Source organism: Ailuropoda melanoleuca, chromosome 19 (genome assembly GCF_002007445.2).
Source record: "Ailuropoda melanoleuca isolate Jingjing chromosome 19, ASM200744v2, whole genome shotgun sequence".
In the NCBI taxonomy this organism is placed as follows: Eukaryota; Metazoa; Chordata; class Mammalia; order Carnivora; family Ursidae; genus Ailuropoda; species Ailuropoda melanoleuca.
In genome coordinates this window covers 33,928,216-33,948,923 of record NC_048236.1, presented here as the reverse complement: position 1 = coordinate 33,948,923, position 20,708 = coordinate 33,928,216, and the positions used below count along the sequence as shown (strand labels likewise).

Genomic DNA, 20,708 nt, shown 5'->3' with positions numbered 1-20,708 from the left:
AAGTTGAAATAAAAGCATTGTAGCGTCATCCCCTAATTTTGTTATCTATTTCCTTAAATCCTTGGTTGTATCTGAAAATGTTTTTCAAGGATAACAAAGACTTAACTTTTTTATGAGTACTTAGTAAACCTTTCATGTTAGCAGTGTAATTTTGCCTGTACTAGCCCATAAAACATTTGTTAACTATAATTATTTGTTTACATTACCATCGTATGTTTAATTTTATTGACATTAAAGAAGACATCTGTGTTTGGTAGAAACCATCAGTCAGAGAGACATCACGGTAACATAGTGAATAAGTGTTCACCGACCATGAAAGAGTAATGTCTTAAATCACATAATACAGTTATTTTTGTGTTTTAATTTTCACATCCATTAATTTTTAATGTTACATAAAACATGCTTCTCCGAGCCCTTATACAATGAGAATCTTGTTACCCGATGGATCCTAATAGGCCGTAGCGGTATGAACCCTGTATCACTTGCATGTAACTAACACAAAGGAGCGCAAAGAATCATGATTTTGTGACCGCCAACAGTGCATGGGCCGTAAGAACGCGTTTGAAGAAATTCATGTTGTATAAGGGAGCCTTTTCCGCAATTTAACTTGGTTCTTTTACTATATTTTCTTCTCTTTTTATTCCTTTAATTTCTGTTGTTTTAAAAACCGCACCCAAGATGCCTTTGCAGCTTCTCCCGGGGAGGCCCCTGCAGCATCCGAAGGGGCCGCCGCGCCAGCTACCCCAGCCCCCGTAGCCGCAGCACTTGATGCATGCTCAGGAAATGGTGGGTCGACAGTCATGAGCAAGTCTGTTGTTTTCTCTGTCCTGATGTGAAACTCCCATAGTGAGATGTGGCCATATGCTTTTCTAGCTTTAGTTCCTTCTGAGTGTAAAGGATCATTCGTCATTAACTGAATCGATAGTGCTGGCACTTAAAACATTAAGGTGGTGACGGGCATACTTACCAAAATTGACAATTTCTCAAGATTGACAATTTTTGTCAGTGCAAGTATGCTCTCTTAATGTTTTTTTGTCCTCCCCTGCTGTATGGTACTCTTTTGTAGCGCTGAGTTCTGAAATATAGGCATGTTTTAATGAATTTTCAGAGCTACCAAATTGCCCAGATTGAGGATTTGAAGAATCACAATCTCTGATCCTAGCCCGTAGGCTGATCTTAGAGTACGGTGAAGCGTTTTCGTCTCCTAACTTGTGTCACCTACTAAGTTTTCTTTCTTTTTTTTTTTCTTTAGAAAAACATCCTAATCACTGACCCTTGCTAACGGGATAGTAGTTCAACCCAAGCAGCCTAATGCCTAGCTAGTGTGTGAATATCTGTCAGGTCTCTGACCTGTAGTTATGACGCCTCTCTCTTGTCTCTTTCCTTACTGATGCTGTATGTGTGTCTCCACTTTCCTTTTTCCAAAAGACCCCTTTGCCCCGTCCGAAGGTAGTGCAGAGGCTGCACCTGAGCTGGACCTCTTTGCAATGAAGCCACCTGAGACCAGTGTTCCTGTAGTTACCCCTACAGCTAGCACAGCCCCTCCGGTTCCCGCCACTGCTCCTTCTCCTGCTCCCGCTGTCGCGGCTGCCACGGCTGCCACCACCGCCGCCGCTGCCGCCACCACCGCCACCGCCTCCGCCGCCACCACCGCCGCGCCTCCTGCTCTAGATATCTTTGGTGGTAATGTTTTGTTGTTGTTGAACTCTCTCCATCTGGTGGATTGAATTCGGGCACTCGAGCTGCCCTGCATACACAGCCGTTACTGCATGACACCTGTGTCAACTCCATGCTTCTCTAGAAACCATTTGCTGCTCGTGTCGGAGTTCTCCCCCGTGCTCATTCAGAACCGGAGAGTGATGCTGTGTCAGGCTGCTTTGCCGAGTTGAGTAAAGGCATGTGTGTTCTTGGTCTTAGATTTGTTTGAGGCTCCTCCGGAAGTCACCGCGGCGCCTAAGCCAGACGCCCCTAGCATCGACCTGTTTGGTACAGGTAAAACCAAAGCCACCCTTTTGTTTTTCCCATGCGTTTCCCCCAGACGTGTTCGTGACTGAGCTCCTTGTGCTCGCCTGTGATAACGCATTTGTTAGATATTTAACTTTGATTTCAGCTTTCTACTTACCTCTGCTTGGTTTTGCTTTGTTTCCCTTTCGGAAGATGCTTTCTCCTCTCCACCACAAGGGGCCTCTCCTGTGCCTGAGAGTTCTCTCACTGCTGACCTCTTATCCGGTGAGTGCTTCCTCCAAGGCCAAGCCTTCTGAGATGTCTGCTGGGGGTTGTGTGTGGAGAGGCGGACGCGGAAACGCGCAGGTTTGTCTGGAGTTCTTTACAACTCAAAATTCACTTGGAAAAAAAAAAATCTCATGTTGGCCCATCACCAACTGATGAGGTTCATAATTTCAAATCTAACGCTGGCGAAAAGAGACAACTTTGTTTTCCCCCTCCACGCTAAAACCTCTGAGTTCAAGAAGTCAAATCTTATTTTCTTCTGGAAAGTGTGTATTTTTAAATCCATGTGCTTTGTCTTAACTGTTAAGACTGTCTGCAGTCTTACTGCCTGCTGTTCAACCTGAAATCCCTAGAAGCTGTCTGTCAAGGCTCATGGGTTTATTGTCCCTGGGGTGACGTGTGATTTCTCCTGTTGTGTGCTTCCCTGCAGTGGATGCGTTTGCAGCACCGTCTCCTGCAACCACTGCCTCTCCAGCAAAGGTGGATTCGTCAGGTGTGATAGACCTTTTTGGGGGTGCGTATCTCTCCTCCTTCAGCATATAAAGAGATTTTATTTTTCCCCTCTCAGAAGAGTTTTTACATCTCATTCATTATATTCCATCCTTTTTTCTTTTGACTCTGAAGTTATTTCCATCTCTTGACTATAAACTTAAGTTTTTAAGACCTTTTCCATTTCCTTGCCATCATCATCTTCATCCTTATCAGTGCATCATGATTTTCGATGCGTGGCCTAACAGAACCACATCATTTTTCATTTGAAGTCTTTGTGTTTTTAACTTCTGTTCATCCTAATGTAGAATCAGCTGGTTGGAATTTCCTTCTACTGTTCTTCCTTGGGGAACCTCATCTGTTGGCTAAATCAACATTTCTAAGCTATTAAAGGCAATATAAACATTAACTAGATAATTTAGAATTGAAAACAAGCCAGTCGAAACTGAAAACATAAGCTGTAGAGCCATACATTATTCTGTAGGGTTTATGTACATTGAGCTTAATGTTTTAAAATCTCTCCAGAGAACTAGAAGATGTTTCACTGGTTTAAATGCATTCTCTCCTTACTTTGTATGTTATCTGGAGGCAGGGAGATATACTGAATTAACTCTTGCACTACTCATTAGGGTGATACATTTAAAGTCATTATCTGATAGCAGTTAATTTATAGGGAAAGGTACAGGTTTGAAGTGATTTCTTCATGAATGTCCACAAATGTGTATGCCACGGGCTAAAATACCATTCTTAGCAAGTTAAACCACACTGAGTACCTTACCTACTGTACGTGGAAGCATCATGGTATGTCCCATGAGGGGTACAATGGTGTCACCGTCTCTGACATTCAGGAGCTCAAAATTTGTGGCAAATAAACACGGAACTTTGATAAATGGGTACAAGTGGGGCTGCTGCTGCTTGAATTAAGTCTGTTAATTTTTTTTCTAAGTTTAATAGAGTTCTAAATGGGAAAATTCCATTGTATTGCCTTTGGGGAAGATTTTTTTAAACCTTGGTCCTATTTTAAGAGATGACAGGATTTAATCCAAAATTTTTATTCTTTAAAAATAGTTGTCTAACTCTTACAAAGAGGTGTTTATCTGAAATACCTTAGAACTCTTTTTTTGAGAGAATAAACTGGTCAGAGCATAACTCAGCTCACTCAATCATTTCGCACATCCACAGGTGACAAGCTCACCACGCAGAGTGTCATGTCTGTGCATTTCTTGGCAAGACAGTTAATTGACTGACTGTACTTACTGTTTGCACTCTCACTTTTCTGCTGCACAATGGATACTGGGCAGATGCGTTCGGAAGTAGTGCTGCTGAGCCCCAGCCCGCACCCCAGGCGGCTCCTGGTTCATCAGCATCGGCAGACCTACTAGCTGGTAATTAATTAAATTAAAATAAAATGGTATTTTGTGGAAGTGAAGTTTGGGTATATCTTTGTAAGTAACAGATATGGAAATTTCAAGGTGCATGTTTTCTTTCCCTTTCGAGACATAAAATTGAAAAACAAGGCACTGTATAATAGAAGGTTATTTCCCAGGATTTTATGAAGCGAGTATTAAAATCACAGTTGTAAACAAGTCACCCCTGTGGCTCCTTGGATACTCCTAAATGCCTTACTTTCAGTTAGCACATTTCTCTTCGCTTACTAAAACAGTAGTGTGCTTACGTAGCGAATTTTGTCTTGTATTGCCTGTGCCCATTTTTTTAAAGGAATTTTTGTGGAAAGATAACATTATGTTTGACAATTTATTCAGTAACGTGAGTCATTCTAGGAGAAACTGTCATAGATTTCTACCAGGGTTGAACGTGCTGCTACCTATGCCACTTTTTCAATTGGTCTTTTTTTTTTTTTTCCTAACCTGAAAACCTCTGGAGAGATCCCAGTTCAACAGGGCAATGGTGTGCAGTAAACTGGTACAACATGCCTAGGATTATTGCTTATTGCCAGGATGGGATAGATAAAATAAAAGGGAACATTTCAAAGACTCAAAGATAGTAAAAGTCAACTATCGGTCTTCCTCGGAGGCTGGGCTAAGTGTGTTTAATGATAGCCAGTTCGAGAAATTACTATTTTTACAGGCAAAGCATTTGCCATTTGCAAGATCACAACAGTAAGTTTCCGGCTCAGGTTATCAGTCAAACTCACAAGACACCGCTGGCTTACCTCACTCTGACTTGACTTAGAAGGGGAGTCACAGGAAGTGCGGCAGTAGCATCACAGAGGGCTCAGACACACAGACGCACCTTCCAGTGTCCCTCCCCAGTCACCACAAAGGATGCATTTGGTCATAAGGTTGGCAGGGGATTGATGAGAGTGTGGGTCACGTCGGCACAAGGAAGTTGCCATGTTCGGATTCTCTCAGTTTAAGTTTCCTGCTGGTCATGTTACCTTTGAAAGAGTTGGCGACCGGGTCTTCTTTTTCCATGTAATGAACAGTCCTGGCCAGCTACAGCAGGCACAGAACATCCATCCTTGGATGAGTCATGAGTAGTGACCTCACGAAAGGACTCTTGTCACCTTTCAGTATTGTAGGAAGTTTGGTATGAGGTTCAGTCTTCTGTCAAGAGGCCAGCAAGGGTAAGCACAGCCCAGCCGCGACCCTCCCCTTCCATCTGTCCTTCAGACCAGCTATTTGGCCATCTTTCTCGGGGGCAACAGCGGTTTGTTTGTGTCTGTCCTCTCCTCTCCAGACTACCCTGGTTAAATATGACACTCCTGGTTGCTGAATCCGCTTCATACCAGTGACTGCCAGCTGTTATTTTCGTGAACGGTGAAGAACCAGGGTCCCACTGTAATGTCGCTGTGGACTTTGGAAGCTGCAAATATAAGAGGCAGGGTGCTAAACACAAAACACAGTTGGTTATTTGGGGGAGAACATACTGGCTTGCCTGGCTTTTCTCCTGGCCTGGGTATTCTTCATCACGTCTTCAAACTGGTCACGGAAACCTTCACACTCTTACAAAACCAATAACCTAAATTCAGGTTTTCAAGTTTCAGCAATAGGTTTTTAACAGGCCACAGAAATACCATGGTTTTAAATGGCTATTTGGGGGAAATGGCCTTGTCAATTTCAGAATGAGATCACTGTTATAAGCCTTTGGCTTTGCAGTTATAATTAAGGTTGAGATGACATATGAAATCAAACGTTCCGGCTTTTTGCAGAGTTCTAAGAAGTCTTTCTTTCTCTCGGGGTTACACAGACCCCAAAGAGGGATTATAAGCCTATCAGACAGCAGCCTGGCAGGTGCCTGGTCCGCCATGTTGAGCATTTCCAGGGCTGCAAAGCACATTGTCCTCAATCCATTTAACCTCCCTGTGCTTTCAGGGCTGAAACCTGAGATCTTGTGTTTCCAGAAGAGCCAAGAACACTGGAAGTAGGTGCAGAGAGACCAGTTAAAGCCTGTGGGAAAAGACAATATTCCCTTCCAATTCAAAGTCAGACGTCAGTGGCAGAGCCAAGAGATTTGCTCCTGGGGGTGAGATAGGGTCTAAAACACACCTGGAACAAACCGGAAGAGTTCTGTCACCTACTGCCGAGTACAACATCGGGGACCCAAGCCTCAGCTGCACAGTTTTGTATATGGGGAGGTCCTAAAAAGGAAGTACACAAAAAGTACAGGTTAGAACACTTCACCAAGGGGCGCCTGGGTGGCACAGTCGTTAAGCGTCTGCCTTCGGCTCAGGCCATGGTCCCGGTGTTTGGGGATCGAGCCCCACATCAGGCTCCTCCACTAGGAGCCTGCTTCTTCCTCTCCCACTCCCCCTGCTTGTGTTCCCTCTCTCGCTGGCTGTCTGTCACATAAATAAATAAAATCTTAAAAAAAAAAAAAAAAAGAACACTTCACCAAAAGCAAGCTTAAATTGCTCAATTGTGTTGTCCGTCCTGAAATCTTAGTAAAATGGGAGAGAAAAGGAGAAAATTAGTGATGAAAGTGGCAGCGTCATTTACATGGGTTTTTTTTTAATGGTTTTTTATTATATTATGTTAGTCACCATTACATGGGTTTTATTGACTGTGCACTTCCCATTTTTTCCACCACATCATCTTGTGACTTCTTTAGTGATGGGAAAGTATTTTGTGCACCTTTTCTTCTTTCTCTGTTTTTTTATGTGAATAATTAATTTTAATATAAGTAGGTGTGAATGGGTGTTACTGTCTAGTTTGCTTTACAAATGGCTGTTATAATTTAATTTGTACATATCTGAACCTGACTTACATGGCACAAGGCCAGCTATTCTTTTACCTTATATCCTGATATGAGAGATTTTAAAGTCTAATCTCCCTAGGTCTTAATTATTTGGGCTAGTTTCTCATACTTCTCTGTGTTCTGCTAATAGAAAAACATTTCTCATACTTGCTTAGGTAACAAAACAGCAAGAATCCATCTTCTCATTGAAGAATATCATGGAATATTAGTAGAATTTTATAATATGAGCTAGAGGCAACTTTCCCAGCCAAAAACCCTGCTAATGTACGCAGTATAAAACCCCAGTCACGTTTATATATTTCATCTAGCTGACAGTGGCTATTTCAGAGTTTTCAAACTGCCCAGGCATTTCTGTTGAATGAATATCAGTGGTAGAACAAATATCTTGGGCACTGTGCTATGGATGGTAATTTGCAATGAAGCTTAGCGTGTGTTATACTTGTGTGTGTGTCTATGGGGAGAAAACAGTTAAGTCCACAAGCTGTTGAAATAAAGAGGAAATTTAAAAAAAAGATAAATGAGCCCCATTATAGCTAAAAAGAAGTCCACAAATGTAAGGGTCAAAGTAGGAATTTGAACCAAAAAAAAAAAAAAGAGAGAGAAAGTTATATTCTGTGAGTCTTTAGAATCTTCTATTATTGGCTTTTAGTAATAAGACTATTTTTTGAGAGAATAAAAAAGAAAGTAATACACATCCACAGTAACGGAAGGTATGGACTCTAAAATAACACTGGTTGCTGAACAGGGGCTCTTGCTCCTCAAATTTTTTTTTTGAGGGAATAAATTTACAAATATGTAACAAGGGAAATGCAATAAATATGTAGTATAATTAAATGTTTAAAATGATTTTTAGAGATTTTAAACCGAAAATTAAGAATCATCTTAAAATTGGGGAAAAAGCTTTGTCAAAAATTGGTATATATAATTTCAAACTAGAAAACAAAGACTAAATGGATTGTCTTTTAATTTAGGCCTATCTCTCATAAAACCTGGTTGTTATTCTTTATTCAAATTTACTTCTAGAACTGTCAAATAATACCAATTCCAGAATTGAACTGTGCACGAAATACCATCTTAGTCATCTACCCCTTGAATAAAAATTTCAAGTTCTGTTTGGTGTACCCAAAGTGGTGAAACTAGAGAGTATTCTAGAAAAGACAACCGATTTAGCCAAAAGAATAATTCTCTCCAAATCATTGAGATTATTGGTAGGATACAGATATTATCCATATCTCAAGTGAAGTCTGACTGGAAACTTGAAAGTTGTTTGTATCAAATAAAAGGAAATATTATGTCATTCAGTGAAGAATAAAGCTCTCAAATTCCTCTTCAGATACACCAGCTAAAAACTTAGGTGTTTGAGGGGTGCCTGGGTGGCACAGCGGTTAAGCGTCTGCCTTCGGCTCAGGGCGTGATCCCGGCGTTGTGGGATCCGAGCCCCACATCAGGCTCCTCCGCTATGAGCCTGCTTCTTCCTCTCCCACTCCCCCTGCTTGTGTTCCCTCTCTCACTGGTTGTCTCTATCTCTGTCGAATAAATAAATAAAATCTTTAAAAAAAAAAACTTAGGTGTTTGAAATATATAGATTACTGGATGACAGATGTAAAAATGGATTATTAAGGGAGATTAGGTGTATTATGCTTAACTTCTGAAGTTGACATTAAGCAGGAAAACCATGTTCTTCGCTAATAGACGCAATTCTGGGGCGACTGCACCACAGATTTGTATAGCATAGGGATGTGCCACATCCTATCTTTAATTCCAAAGGCGGGGAATAATATGGGCTGGTCTTAGGGCCCTTTGTAGTTTTGCATTCTCTGTTAACCAAATGACACAGATGACTTTTTAGCAGAGCCACAGAGGTCTTTGAACTGATTTAAAATACAAAAATGTTCAGTGTGGAGTTAATAACTAATAATATCCACTGAATGGGAAGATCTACAGAGAACCAATTCTTTCATACTCTGGGTGGAGAGGAAGCAGTCTGAAATGTGTTGGACAGAAGGGTATTAGTCCTAGAAATATTGACTATCTCAGATTGATTTTATTAACAGCTGACTGTATTACCTTTAACATATTGGAACAAATCTGAGTGTGGGGGTGGTATGTGTGGGGGTGTATTTATCTGCCAGTAGTTTTAAATTTTCACTCTCCTGACACAAGTGATATGTTATATCAATTGTGACTGTCAGTTTTGATATGTCTGTTAATAGAACTTCCTTAAGTGTGTAGGCTGTTCCCTTTAGAAAGATAGATTCGTAAAACTATCTGTGACAAAAGGCAACATATCTGTAGATGGTTGAGCACTTGAAGAGAGACGGCGATTCAGTCATAGTATAAGACAGTCCAAATATGCCTGTAGGATATCTGGAAGCCTACTGATCGTTACCTTCAGTTCCATAGAACATCTTTCTTAATATAATTTAGAACCATATAGAAAGAAAGAGTAGTGGTTTGGGGTTTTTTTTTTTTTATTACTTACCTCTATTCCAGGACTCTAAAAGGAGGAGTTCCCCTGTTTAATGTCTATAATTTTCTTGTTTAACCCTTCATTCAGAGTATAGCAATAGATTTTTTTCTTTAAGACAATCAGTTATTTTATATCACTTTATAGCTTTTTAATTAGTCTAGATTTGTGAGGGCACCTGCTTCATAAGAACTGAGTATAATGGGGAAAAGGTCATCTCTCTAGATCACTGTCAAGTCTATAAGCCTACAGGAAGAGTACAACTCTGAAGTTATTCCCACCTGAGGAAAAGAGGCCGTGTAGTATTGTGGTGAAAAACCCAAGCTCTGGAAGATTCCTATGTGGAATCCTGGCTCTCATTTGCCATCATTTGACCTTGGGCAGATTATTTAATTTCTCTGGCCTCAGCGTTTTCATTTGTAAAACTTCACGGAGTTGTTGTGAGGATTAAATGAGCTAATGTGTGTTTTGGTTTGAACAATAGAAACCTGCTATTTTTGTAGGACCAAAATAGTCAAATATTAGCAATCCATATGGTTCATAAGGTTCAACCTAAAAAAATGCTTAGAATAGCAACTCTGGTGGTACGTGGTGAGCCTGATGCCAGTGTTGGCTTTACCCTTCACTTACTTAGAGAAGTCACTAATTTTTTTTCATTATTCACCTATGGATGTGATCTACTTATCTTATGAAACTCAGTAGTACTAAGTAGATGAACCTTGTGTAAATGCCTGTTTTTCTCTTTCTACCACTGAATCCTGGGTGGATATGTTACCTTTCCTTTGCATCCTTTTTCCCAGTCATGGAAAGATAGGATTGAATAAGATGATCAAAGGGTTTTTCCAACACTAATATGCTGTGACTCTAGAATAAATTGTGTCTTCTTGATCAAGTTTTAAGAAACTGAGAGTCAAGAACAGTTGTCTCCATATTCACCTGCAACCATAGGAAAATTGCCTAAATTAACCACAGCCATATTCCAACTTGAGGTGTGGGATGTTTCCAAGAAGTCCACATCAACACAGCTGTCAATCTCCCTAAAACCAAATGATCCCATCCACAAAAATACTTACTTCCAGCTCATTTTTGCTTCATAATATTAGTTCTTAAAGATCTGAAGAATGTCTTTTTTTCAGTTAGGAAAGTTACATAATGCTATGTCACTAAAATTCTAAAATCACTTCAGGGTAGCCACTGTGAGCTTTAAAGACCATCCTCTATTAGGTAACAATTTTCCAAATTGCATTTTTTTCATACATATACAAGAAAAGCCTGACTTTGTGTCATTATCAGTGTCTGGGAGCAACATGACTTGAACATTATTGCCTGCTTTAGAAAACAGTAGCAGGAGAATTTCTGGGCAAGTCATTTTCAAAATTATAAACTAGTTCTATAGAATGAAAAGTTTAAGGATTTTTTAAGCATTGTTTATGTTTTCGCAAGTAGTATGTGAAAGAGAAGATGTGGTTAGATTAGAAATGAATCTTTATACCCAAACGGAATATATAGAAAAGACTTGTGGAAGCAATAAATTCTTTGGTAGTAGAGCACCTTCCAGTGTCTTACTAAGAAATCGCCGCCCTCACCAGTGGCACGTTGTACACAGAAAGGGCACGGAGTGAGCTAGGCTTCTGCTTCTGTCTGTTCTTTGAGAGAAATTATTTGCTTCCAGCCCTCAAAAGGACTTCAAATCTGAAGTCTGTGCTGGTGTTAGGGATGCAACCTGGTTTGCTGGGAGGGGGACGGGAACAGAGAAGAGCTTGATGCTGTCCAAAGGAATCTGCAGTATGTGAATCTCAAAGTTATGGAGCGCCGGTGAAAGACTTAGAGAAGCAACTTCGTCAACGTTTTCTAGTCAGAAAGAGCACCCGACCTCGGCAGAGCCTAGTGTGGAGCAGGTCCAGACGAGAGGCAGGAAGCCCCTCTGGCTGGCGGCTGGCAATCCTGAGAGCCGATGTGGGGGAGCCCGCACTTAGCAGTAGCAGCCACGGGACTAGAACGTGTATGAAAGTTATGAAGGAAGACTTGGTGGCAAAGTGCATGTATTTTGTTTATTTGTGTTTTATTATTACACTAAGCATTTTCTAGCTGCCTGGTATTGTGCTTTGAAGAAACAAAATTGTAATATAATGGAATTATCTCAATTTTAACCCTAGTGAGACCTTCTTAGCTTCTTGTAGCTCCAGTGTAATAATAGACTTGGTTGCCTCAGGTTCTCTTAACGAGAGTATATATTCTTAAGTGCTATCTTATTTCTAATTAATTTCGATCTCATTAATAGATGACAAAACTGGCTGTGCCTGGAAGGGAGGTTGGGGGGTAGGTGGTGGGGTTTGAAACAGGTGATGGGGACTAAACAGTACTCAGCGTGATGAGCACTGAGTAACGGACCGAATCAGTGATTCACTATACTGTACCCCTGAAACACTACCATGACACTGAACGTTGTACTTGAATTTAAAAAATAAAGGAAAATCTTTTAAAAATACGTGACAGGTAGCAAAACACGTGAAAAACTTTTTAAAAACTACCCAGTTTTACTGACTTCTCATCTATCTACGTGCATTCAATCCCTCTCAGTCTCCTATAATTTGTCCTGTTTTTCTGGCCTTTACCTACCTTTAGTTGTTTCCACTTATATTTTTCTGGAACTGTTTTTTCCTCAGGATTTGGGGGTTCTTTTATGGCCCCTTCTCCATCACCAGTGACTCCAGCTCAGAATAACCTGCTACAGCCCAACTTTGAAGCAGCTTTTGGAACAACGCCTTCAACTTCTAGCAGCAGCTCCTTTGATCCGTCAGGTGAGGTGGTGATTTTCAAATGTTCTTTTCATTTGTTCTGATTGTGCAATAGCCCACCTAAGGTTAGTACGATATCAGGAAACTTACAAGCAGATATTGAGTGGTGACCTGGTTTTAAAACTTTAATAAGTCTCTTATTCTGTATTTTAAGTAAATATTTTCAGTGCATTCTGGAAGATATAAAGATGACCTGTAATCCTTTTCTGTGTTTCTGTTTTAATTTTTAGCAGAAATCTAACACCACACACCCCATCTGTTTGCATGAGCTTACATGCACGTGGTTTAGAGGTGGTTAAGGGAAAACAAACACTTTCCGCAGTATCTGAATGTTTGGATACTCCCATTGCTATTGCTCATACCCTCTGAAGCTTGCATGGCCCTCGGTTTTATGAATTTGGGACACAAGTAGTATTCTTTGCCTGCCTTTAATCTTTCATCCTGCTGTCATTTTGTTTGTATTCTCTTCCATTCTACTCTTCCCATGCTGGGTCCTTACTACAAATTTTCAATGGGTGAGTTTTTGGCAATTAAATGTGTTTCAGAAAACACCCTAAATATATCCCCTGCCTGACAATTTGGTTGCTTCTATTGCCAGTGCCTAGTTGAATGCTGTCCTTTTCCAATTTAGAATTATTGTACAGTAGTGTTGATGGTAAATATTCATAGTTTTTTAATGAAAATTAACCACAAAAATTTTGACATGGATAAGATATTAACAACAACTTATGCAAATCTTCTAGGTCTGTATTTTGAATGGTCTTTCTGTATTCTAGGAACTAAGCAAGTTGGTAATTGGTTATACAGTGACCAGGAACCATCAATAACAGCATGATTCCTAATAGTTAAAATAGTTTTCCCTTTAAATATTCCTTTAAAGTTGGAACCAAAATTGACTGCTTATAACCAGGGTGGGTGGGGGGTCAAAATTTTTACTTCTAAAATATGGTCAGCTGTTTTTCAGATACTTATTACTACTTCCTGCCCATTAGATCAGGTTTTATTCCAAACCTAACTTCATAGGAAACCAGGAGATCCAGCCTTCTTTTCTCACTTAAGAATTGTTTTAAAGATAAGCATTAAAAGGGGGAAAAGGCATTGTAGGATTTGAGAGAGAATGATTTAGGCTTTGCTGTAAATTATTACCATCTTCAATAAAAAGAATTTCAGTGATTGTTTTTAATAAGAGTGTCAGTGGCTGACACTAACTGAGTGGCATTATAACAAAGGCATATATATTATCTAATTTAATCTTCATAACAAAACCATGTCATAGAAGTACCCTCCCCATTTACAGATGAGAAAACTAAAGCTCAGATGGTAACTTTCTCGAAGTCACACAGGTAGTGAGGCATGCAACTAAATTTGAGCCTAATTCCGACCCCAAAATCTGTGCTTTTTCCTGTACATTACACAGTTTTCCATCTTTGTTTATGTTTACTAGTGTTTCTGTGCTTTATGAACAGACATATGTAGACATGTTCTTGGTGTTACAGTCATAAAAAGTGTGGATCACGTGCCTTCTTTTGTAAGATTGTATATTTACTTGTTTTATAGTTTTTCAGAAGATAATTTCCCTTTAATTTTGCATATGGCCTTTTTTTTTTTTTCAATCATTCTGAACCTGGTCTATTTGATTTCCAGTGTTTGATGGCCTAGGTGATCTACTGATGCCAACCATGGCACCAGCCGGACAGCCTGCACCCATTTCAGTGGTACCCCCCAGTCCAGCTATGGCAGCAAGCAAAGCCCTTGGGAGTGACCTTGACTCATCTCTTGCCAGCTTAGTAGGCAGTGAGTAATACAGTTTTTTGTTTTGTTTTTTACTGCATCATATACAAATTTTTTCTCTATCTGTTTATATGTATTTTTTTCTGGATTCACTTATGGGTGGGTATATCAAGGAGTGGACAGAAATTCTTTATGCTTTACCCAGTACAGTTCCTTGGAAGATAAACAGTTGTTGTGCCATTGTCTCACAAGCAGTACCCATGCCATTTCTTATCTGAATTACTGAAGGTATAATTAGAGAGCATATGCAAGTGTGAAACCAAGTGCATTACGTATAGTAAGTACTTAATTTTTTATTTCACTTGGAAATAAGAACACAGAGTAACTTAAATATTGACAATTGAGTATCCATGTGAATTTAAGTTACTCAACAAATATTTATTGAGTACCAAGCACTCTTCCAGGCTTTAAAGATAAATAAGCAAACAAAACAGGTATTAATTTCTGTTCTTATGGTACTCAGCAAGGGGAGAGACAAACATTTTCGAATAAATAAATTCTGTAGTATGTTAGGTCAAAAGCACTATGGAGAAGAAACAGATCAGGCAAGGGGGAATTGGGAATGCTGCAGAGTGGGAGAGTAGGTCTCACTAAGAAGGTACAATTTGAGCAAAGATTTGAAGGTAAAAAAATGAGCCCCACGGATATCTGAAGGAGAATATTTGCAGGCAAAGGAAATAGCCAGTGCAAAGGCACTGGGGCAGAAAACTGCCTGGTATGTTCAAGGAACAAGGAGACCAGAGGCTGAAGATGGGCAAGTGAAGGAGAGAGTCCTAGGAGATGAGGGCAGCTGGTATAAAGACTGAGCTTTCCTTTTAACCCTGAATTTGATTTTTCATTAAGATGAATGGGTTCACCATTACAGATACCTTTCACTTTTTCTCAAGGCTTTAGAAGGTCCTTGATACAGACTTTTTTCCCTATGAATTATCCAATGGACATATTTTTATTTCCCTTTCATTGTCACTGGTCTGGGCATCCATGAAAATGCTTTCATGACACCCATGGAGAGTATTTGTTCCTACTCGAAAATTCCATCTCATTGAAGGATAGTTGGCAATGGTAACTGCTTTTACTGGCACTCCAATGTATCATCCAGATTCTCCTTCAGAAATAAAGGATTTATACCTCTAGCTGCTGCGAGTGCATTTTTTATGGCAAAATGTAGCAAGAGAGAATATTTTTGAGTAATTAAATTGCTATGTGTCCTGATTATAATAATGATTACATGAATTCATGTATTTATCAAAATTTATAGAAATGTAACAACCCACCCCCCCAAAAGAAAACCCAATGATTTTCTCTATAGGTAAACATTTTTTTTAATTAAAATATTTTCCGGGGTGCCTGGGTGGCTTAGTTAAGTGTCTGACTCTTGATTTCAGCTCAGGTCACAATCTCAGGGTTGTGGGATCTAGCCTCATGTCACTTAGGATTCTCACTCTCCCTCTCCCTCCCCTCTTGCTCTCTCTCTAAAAAAATAACAATAATAAATAAAATAATAATTAAAATATCTTCCAAAGCGGAAAAAAATTACCTACATACTCCCTACCAATATTCTAGTTTGCTTTTTTACAGAAATTGACAAGCTGAACCTAAAATTCATATGGAAATACAAGGAAGTCAGAATAGCCAAACACTAAATAAAAAAGCATAACCCTGGAAGACTCACACTTAATGATTTTAAAAATTACTACAAAGCTACAATAATTAAGATAAGTGGTACTGCTGCATAGGGATAAGCATATACCTCAATGGGATAGAATGACAGTCTAGAAATAGACTTATGCATCTGTGCTCAATTGATTATCAACAAAGGTGCCAAGACAGTTCAATGGGAAAACAGTTATCTTTTCAACAAATGGTGCTGGGGCAGCTGGATATCCTCATGCAAAAGGATGGAGTTAGATTTCTTGCCTACTCCAAAATAATTAATTTCACAGTGGATGAGAACTAAATGTAGGAGCCAAAACTATAAACTCTAAGAAGAAAACGTATTGGTAAATAAATCTTTATGACTTTGGATTGGGTAACATTCTTAGATATGACACCAAAAGCACAAGCAACAATAGATAAAAATAGATAAATAGAACTACATTAAAATTAAATTTGTGCTAAAAATGACACTATCCAGAAAGTGAAAAATAACCCACAGAATGGGAGAAGGTATTTGTAGAACATAGGAACTTATACCCAGAATAAATAAAGAACTCTTACAACTAAGTAATGAAAAGACAAATAACCCGATTTTAAAATGGTCGAATGATTTAAGTAGACATTTCTCCAAAAAATATAGACATGTGGCCAATATGCACATGAGAAGATGCCCCGCACCAGGCATCTGGGAAATGCATACCGAAGCCGCATGAGATAGCACTTCTCACCCGTGAGGATGGCTGCAGTTAGAAAAGCCGGTAACCAGTGTTGAGGAGAACGTGGAGAAATTGAAACTCTCTAACGTGGCTGGCGGAATGTAACCGTGGAAAGCTGTTTGGCAGTTTCTCCAGATGTGAAGCAGACCTACCGTAGGCAGAGAGAGCACCACGAGATGAGGCTAGAAAGCTCTTCCCCCACACCTCTGCTCAGCTCTGTGCATATCTCACCTCCAGGAGGCCTTCCCTGAGCACCCTGTTTAATGCTGCCTGTCCCTCATCCTACCTGACCCCATCCCCCATACTCTGCTCTTCCTTTGCCTTTTCCCATGGGCTTTTCTATCACCTTCTAGTGGCCTATATGATTTATTATTTTATTGTTTTATCATCTATCTCACCCTATGAGAATGCAGATTTCTCCACAGTTGGGATCTTCGTTTTCTTCCCTAATAGATCCCAAGTGCTTAGACAGTGCCTGGCATCTGTAGAGGCTCCATAAATATTTGCGGAAGTAATGAGTGAATTGAGATTAGAGTAGAATGAGTAAGCCAGTTCAGGGGTTGCGAAGACCACCTTCACTCAGAGATTCGCTAGGATTCGGAGGACTCAGCACATGGCTGTACTCACAGCTGAGATTTATTGCAGCAGCACCGTAAGGACGCACAGCTGGGTCTTCAGGGAAAAGGACACGGTGGAGCTTGGAGGAATCCACATACCGACTTCCTTATGCTCTCGCCTTCCCACATGTGTGATGTTTCTGCCCACGGAAGCCCTGTAGGGGCTCCACACCCAGGGGATTTATAGGGTGCTGATCATGTAGGCACCCTGTGCCTAACTGTCCCAAGGTTTCAGTCTTGCAGAAGAAAAGCAGGTGTTCAGCATGAACCACATTGTTTGTACAAGCAGTTTAGACACAGGAAGCCACCCTTATCATTCGGAAAAATATTCTCTTAGTAGAGAGAACAGCTTACTAAGCTAGGTGCCTAGATGCCAGGCACGTAGGCCTTTCTAAGAGAAGACTCGCGAGCCTGCTATGTTTACTCTTTCCTAGACACCAGTTGACATTAAAATGTGATCCTTAAGTATAACGTGAAGTAAAAGAAAATGTTAGATTTCTGAACATGTTTCCTAACATAGTTTCTCCTTTGTAAAATTGAATACAGTCATTCTTAGGCAAAATATGGACTTTTTCTAGACTTCTGACTCTTTGATCTTTTAAATGTCATATCATTTAAGCTGAGTATAGACGTTTAAATTCTGTTCTCTTTCATCCTTTTATAGATCTTGGAATTTCTGGTACCACATCCAAGAAGTAAGTGTTTTTGAAATTATCCGGTTTTCTTGTGACAATGTATTTAGATTTATTTGAGACTATTAAACTCATTGGAGCAATAACTCACTCTCAAGCTAGGTAATTTCAAAATTGGTTTTTATTATATTCTGGATTTTTGTTTTTGTTGTTATTCTACTGGAACCTCCAAACTGTGGGCTTTGCAATGAAAAGGGACAATCTATTTCAGGCTCGACGATTGCCACTAAGTTATCACTAGAAATACTTGGGAATTATAGTTTGAGTGCTTTAACAGCTTTAAATTCTAGAATCATTACACTATTCCGAGCTAACACTGGTTTTAAAAAGTCTCTCGTGGAGGATCAATTCTAAGGAGAATGGTACGAATGATAAACAATGTGCCCTTTCTTTAGATGCACATTTCGACGTTCCTAAAATTGGGATGCCTTTCACAATAGATATCTCTTATAGTTCACTGGAAGGCAGGTTATAGTCATGATCTAGTTGTGTGAGACCTTCGGATGAGCCCCCTCAGATCTAGAAGTCCCATCAGGTACGAAACAAAATACAGGTATTTGACAGAATACAGGCACCCAGTATTTATGATATACTTATTTGGAATCTTTTGTAACCAGTGAGGAATTCGGTTGAATTTTGTGGCACACTGTTCTATTGGAAGTGATAGGAAATTCCTGCTACCATTGAGATCCAAACTCTAAATGATTTTTTATCAAATGCTTTTATGCTTTCTTAGATATAAGACTCCTTTATAATTTTTAACCTGTTCTCTCAACAACTCAAACAGACTGCTTCTGACCCCAAATTAAAGTATCTAATGAGCCACACACACTCTTTTCCGATTAGTGTGTTTTAATATTTTTGTGTGTTTTTGCACGCTTGATTTAGGGGAGATCTTCAGTGGAATGCGGGAGAGAAAAAGTTGACTGGTGGAGCCAACTGGCAGCCGAAAGTAGCCCCTGCAACCTGGTCAGCAGGCGTCCCACCAAGTGCACCTTTGGTACGTAGCCAGCAGAGGCCAGGGTGGTGCCGACAGTTTGCCACTTTCCAAGTGTATAGGACCAAGTACACTTTGTTTAATTTTACTATGACACTGTATTTTTTCACCCACATGGAAGGAACCTAAGCCAGAGGCAATATTTACCAAAATGCAACTTGCACTGACTTTCTGTTTAATAAAGATTGTGACCTATTTTTTATTTTCATTATTTCAAAATAGTATTATGCTTCTTTAGATATCAGTTCTGTATTTGCACAGTTGTGGAAACAACTTTTCAAAAGGCTTGAACATCATTGATCATTATCCATATTTTTATCTCATTTTTTGCCCAAGTTACCTGATTGTCTTCATAAGTAAGGAAAAATTTTTTTTTCTTACCAGAAAGATGGGGCAGTTTTCTATTGTGTAAGTGGACTTTCATTTTAAAACCCTATTCATTCTGCTCACCATTTTTTTAAATTGAAACTACCAACACCATCTTTTCTATAAAATTTAAATAGATTTCATTTTTTTGCATTAAATCACGATTAATACCACCATTCACTCTGTGAAAGAACACATCACTGGAAATAAAGACTAATTATTATTTTGTGAGATTTGCAACCACAAAAAGGACGTTTCCAGGGTAGGAAGATTTACTGTTTTCCTGTATATGCCCCATTTTTAGCAAAAACAATGCTAATCACTGTTTCCCAAGCTTATTTGTAATTTTTCACCTTGGCTTACTCCCCTACCCCTGTCTAAATCACCCTCTTCTCTAAGGCTTTCTTGATGCCATCCTCTCCTGGTTGCCTGAATTAATTCCTGACCATCACCCACCAACCCCAGCCAAACAAAGATGCATGGAAATGAATTAATATAAATTAGAATATAAACACTTTAGATGCCATTAAAAATAATCATGCTCCATAAATTAATTTAAATACTTGAATTTTAGAATTTAAAATGTTTTCTTTTAAATAGCATGATAAATAGTAATGTTTTATATATAAACAGTTTTATTATAGTTTTATAAATAAAAATAAGTTTAAACCAATCAGAAAAAGGCCTTTTGAACTAAAATTTACCATTAAACAATACTAATAATATTAATCAAATTACTATTTATACCATAATTTCTATAAGAAAAAAATTCTGTGCTTGGCCTTCAGTTTTCAAAACCTCTAGTCTCCTCACCCAACCCCATGGTTGTTAGAGGGAAATTTAAGGACTAATATTCTCTGCCTTTGGTGAACTCAGAGTCCAAAAGATCTTAATTTTAAGGTGTAATTTCTAACAAATAACAATGAGAAAATTGCCTATTGTATCTAGGTATTTATCTCTTTATTTCTTTGCATTATCTTAAAACAATGTTTAAGAGAACCATATGTAGCTACAAACTAAGGAGTTCCATTTTAATTTTACAAAGGATACTTAGTAAAAAACTATGTATCTCTTAAACCGACCTATGCCTAAGATGACCATATAATTTATGGACTCATTTTGAGAGTGAAAGGGAGCATAGTCATTACCCTGGACCTCAAGTATTTACCTGTAGCTGGTGGCCCAGATAGATGCTGAGACCATAAGCTGATAGTCTCTGTCTTAGGGAGCTGCACTCCATTCTCAGAAACAGAAACATTTGAGAGCTACTATCTTGCTGGAGATAGAGGGAGAGAGAGTCAATAAATGTGAATAGAATCCCTGGAGAAAGAAAGAGCTTCTTTAGAACTGATCTTATAAATCTCTGAATCGCCACATATTGAAACTTCACAATTTATATTATCATTACCAAATTAAAGGAAGTAATTTTCCTATTCTCTTCTTTGCAAAATTAGAGAGGCGCCACATGTTCTGAGAAGTTTATACCTTAGCGGTGTTGCCCTTATCAGCAGGATAAAGCTTCAGTTGTTTATAACCTGGTTTATTTCAGAACCGTCATGGTGATAGATGCTAATGGAGTCTAAGGTCGCCTGGAGGAAAGGGTGGTGAGAATATGGGTACTTGGCACATCAACCGTAGGCTTAAAAAGTGGCGGAGAGCCTGAAGTGAAGGT

General features: G+C 39.2%; 1 protein-coding gene across 13 annotated transcripts in view; it reads left to right on the top strand.

Annotated features, from left to right (window-relative positions):
• Positions 1-20,708, top strand: part of SNAP91 (synaptosome associated protein 91) — a 142,409-nt gene that overhangs the window by 103,767 nt on the left and 17,934 nt on the right. For 9 of the 13 annotated variants that reach the window (XM_034648069.1, XM_034648075.1, XM_034648072.1 and 6 more), the window contains 10 exons: positions 679-786; positions 1,429-1,683; positions 1,918-1,992; positions 2,158-2,229; positions 2,660-2,743; positions 4,020-4,103; positions 12,070-12,204; positions 13,846-13,995; positions 17,646-17,676; positions 18,562-18,673. In XM_034648069.1, coding sequence (XP_034503960.1) covers positions 679-786; positions 1,429-1,683; positions 1,918-1,992; positions 2,158-2,229; positions 2,660-2,743; positions 4,020-4,103; positions 12,070-12,204; positions 13,846-13,995; positions 17,646-17,676; positions 18,562-18,673 — 1,106 coding nt within the window. The remainder of the gene's footprint in view (positions 1-678; positions 787-1,428; positions 1,684-1,917; positions 1,993-2,157; positions 2,230-2,659; positions 2,744-4,019; positions 4,104-12,069; positions 12,205-13,845; positions 13,996-17,645; positions 17,677-18,561; positions 18,674-20,708) is intronic. The other 4 variants (XM_034648071.1, XM_034648070.1, XM_034648074.1 and 1 more) reach the window with 3 other exon arrangements.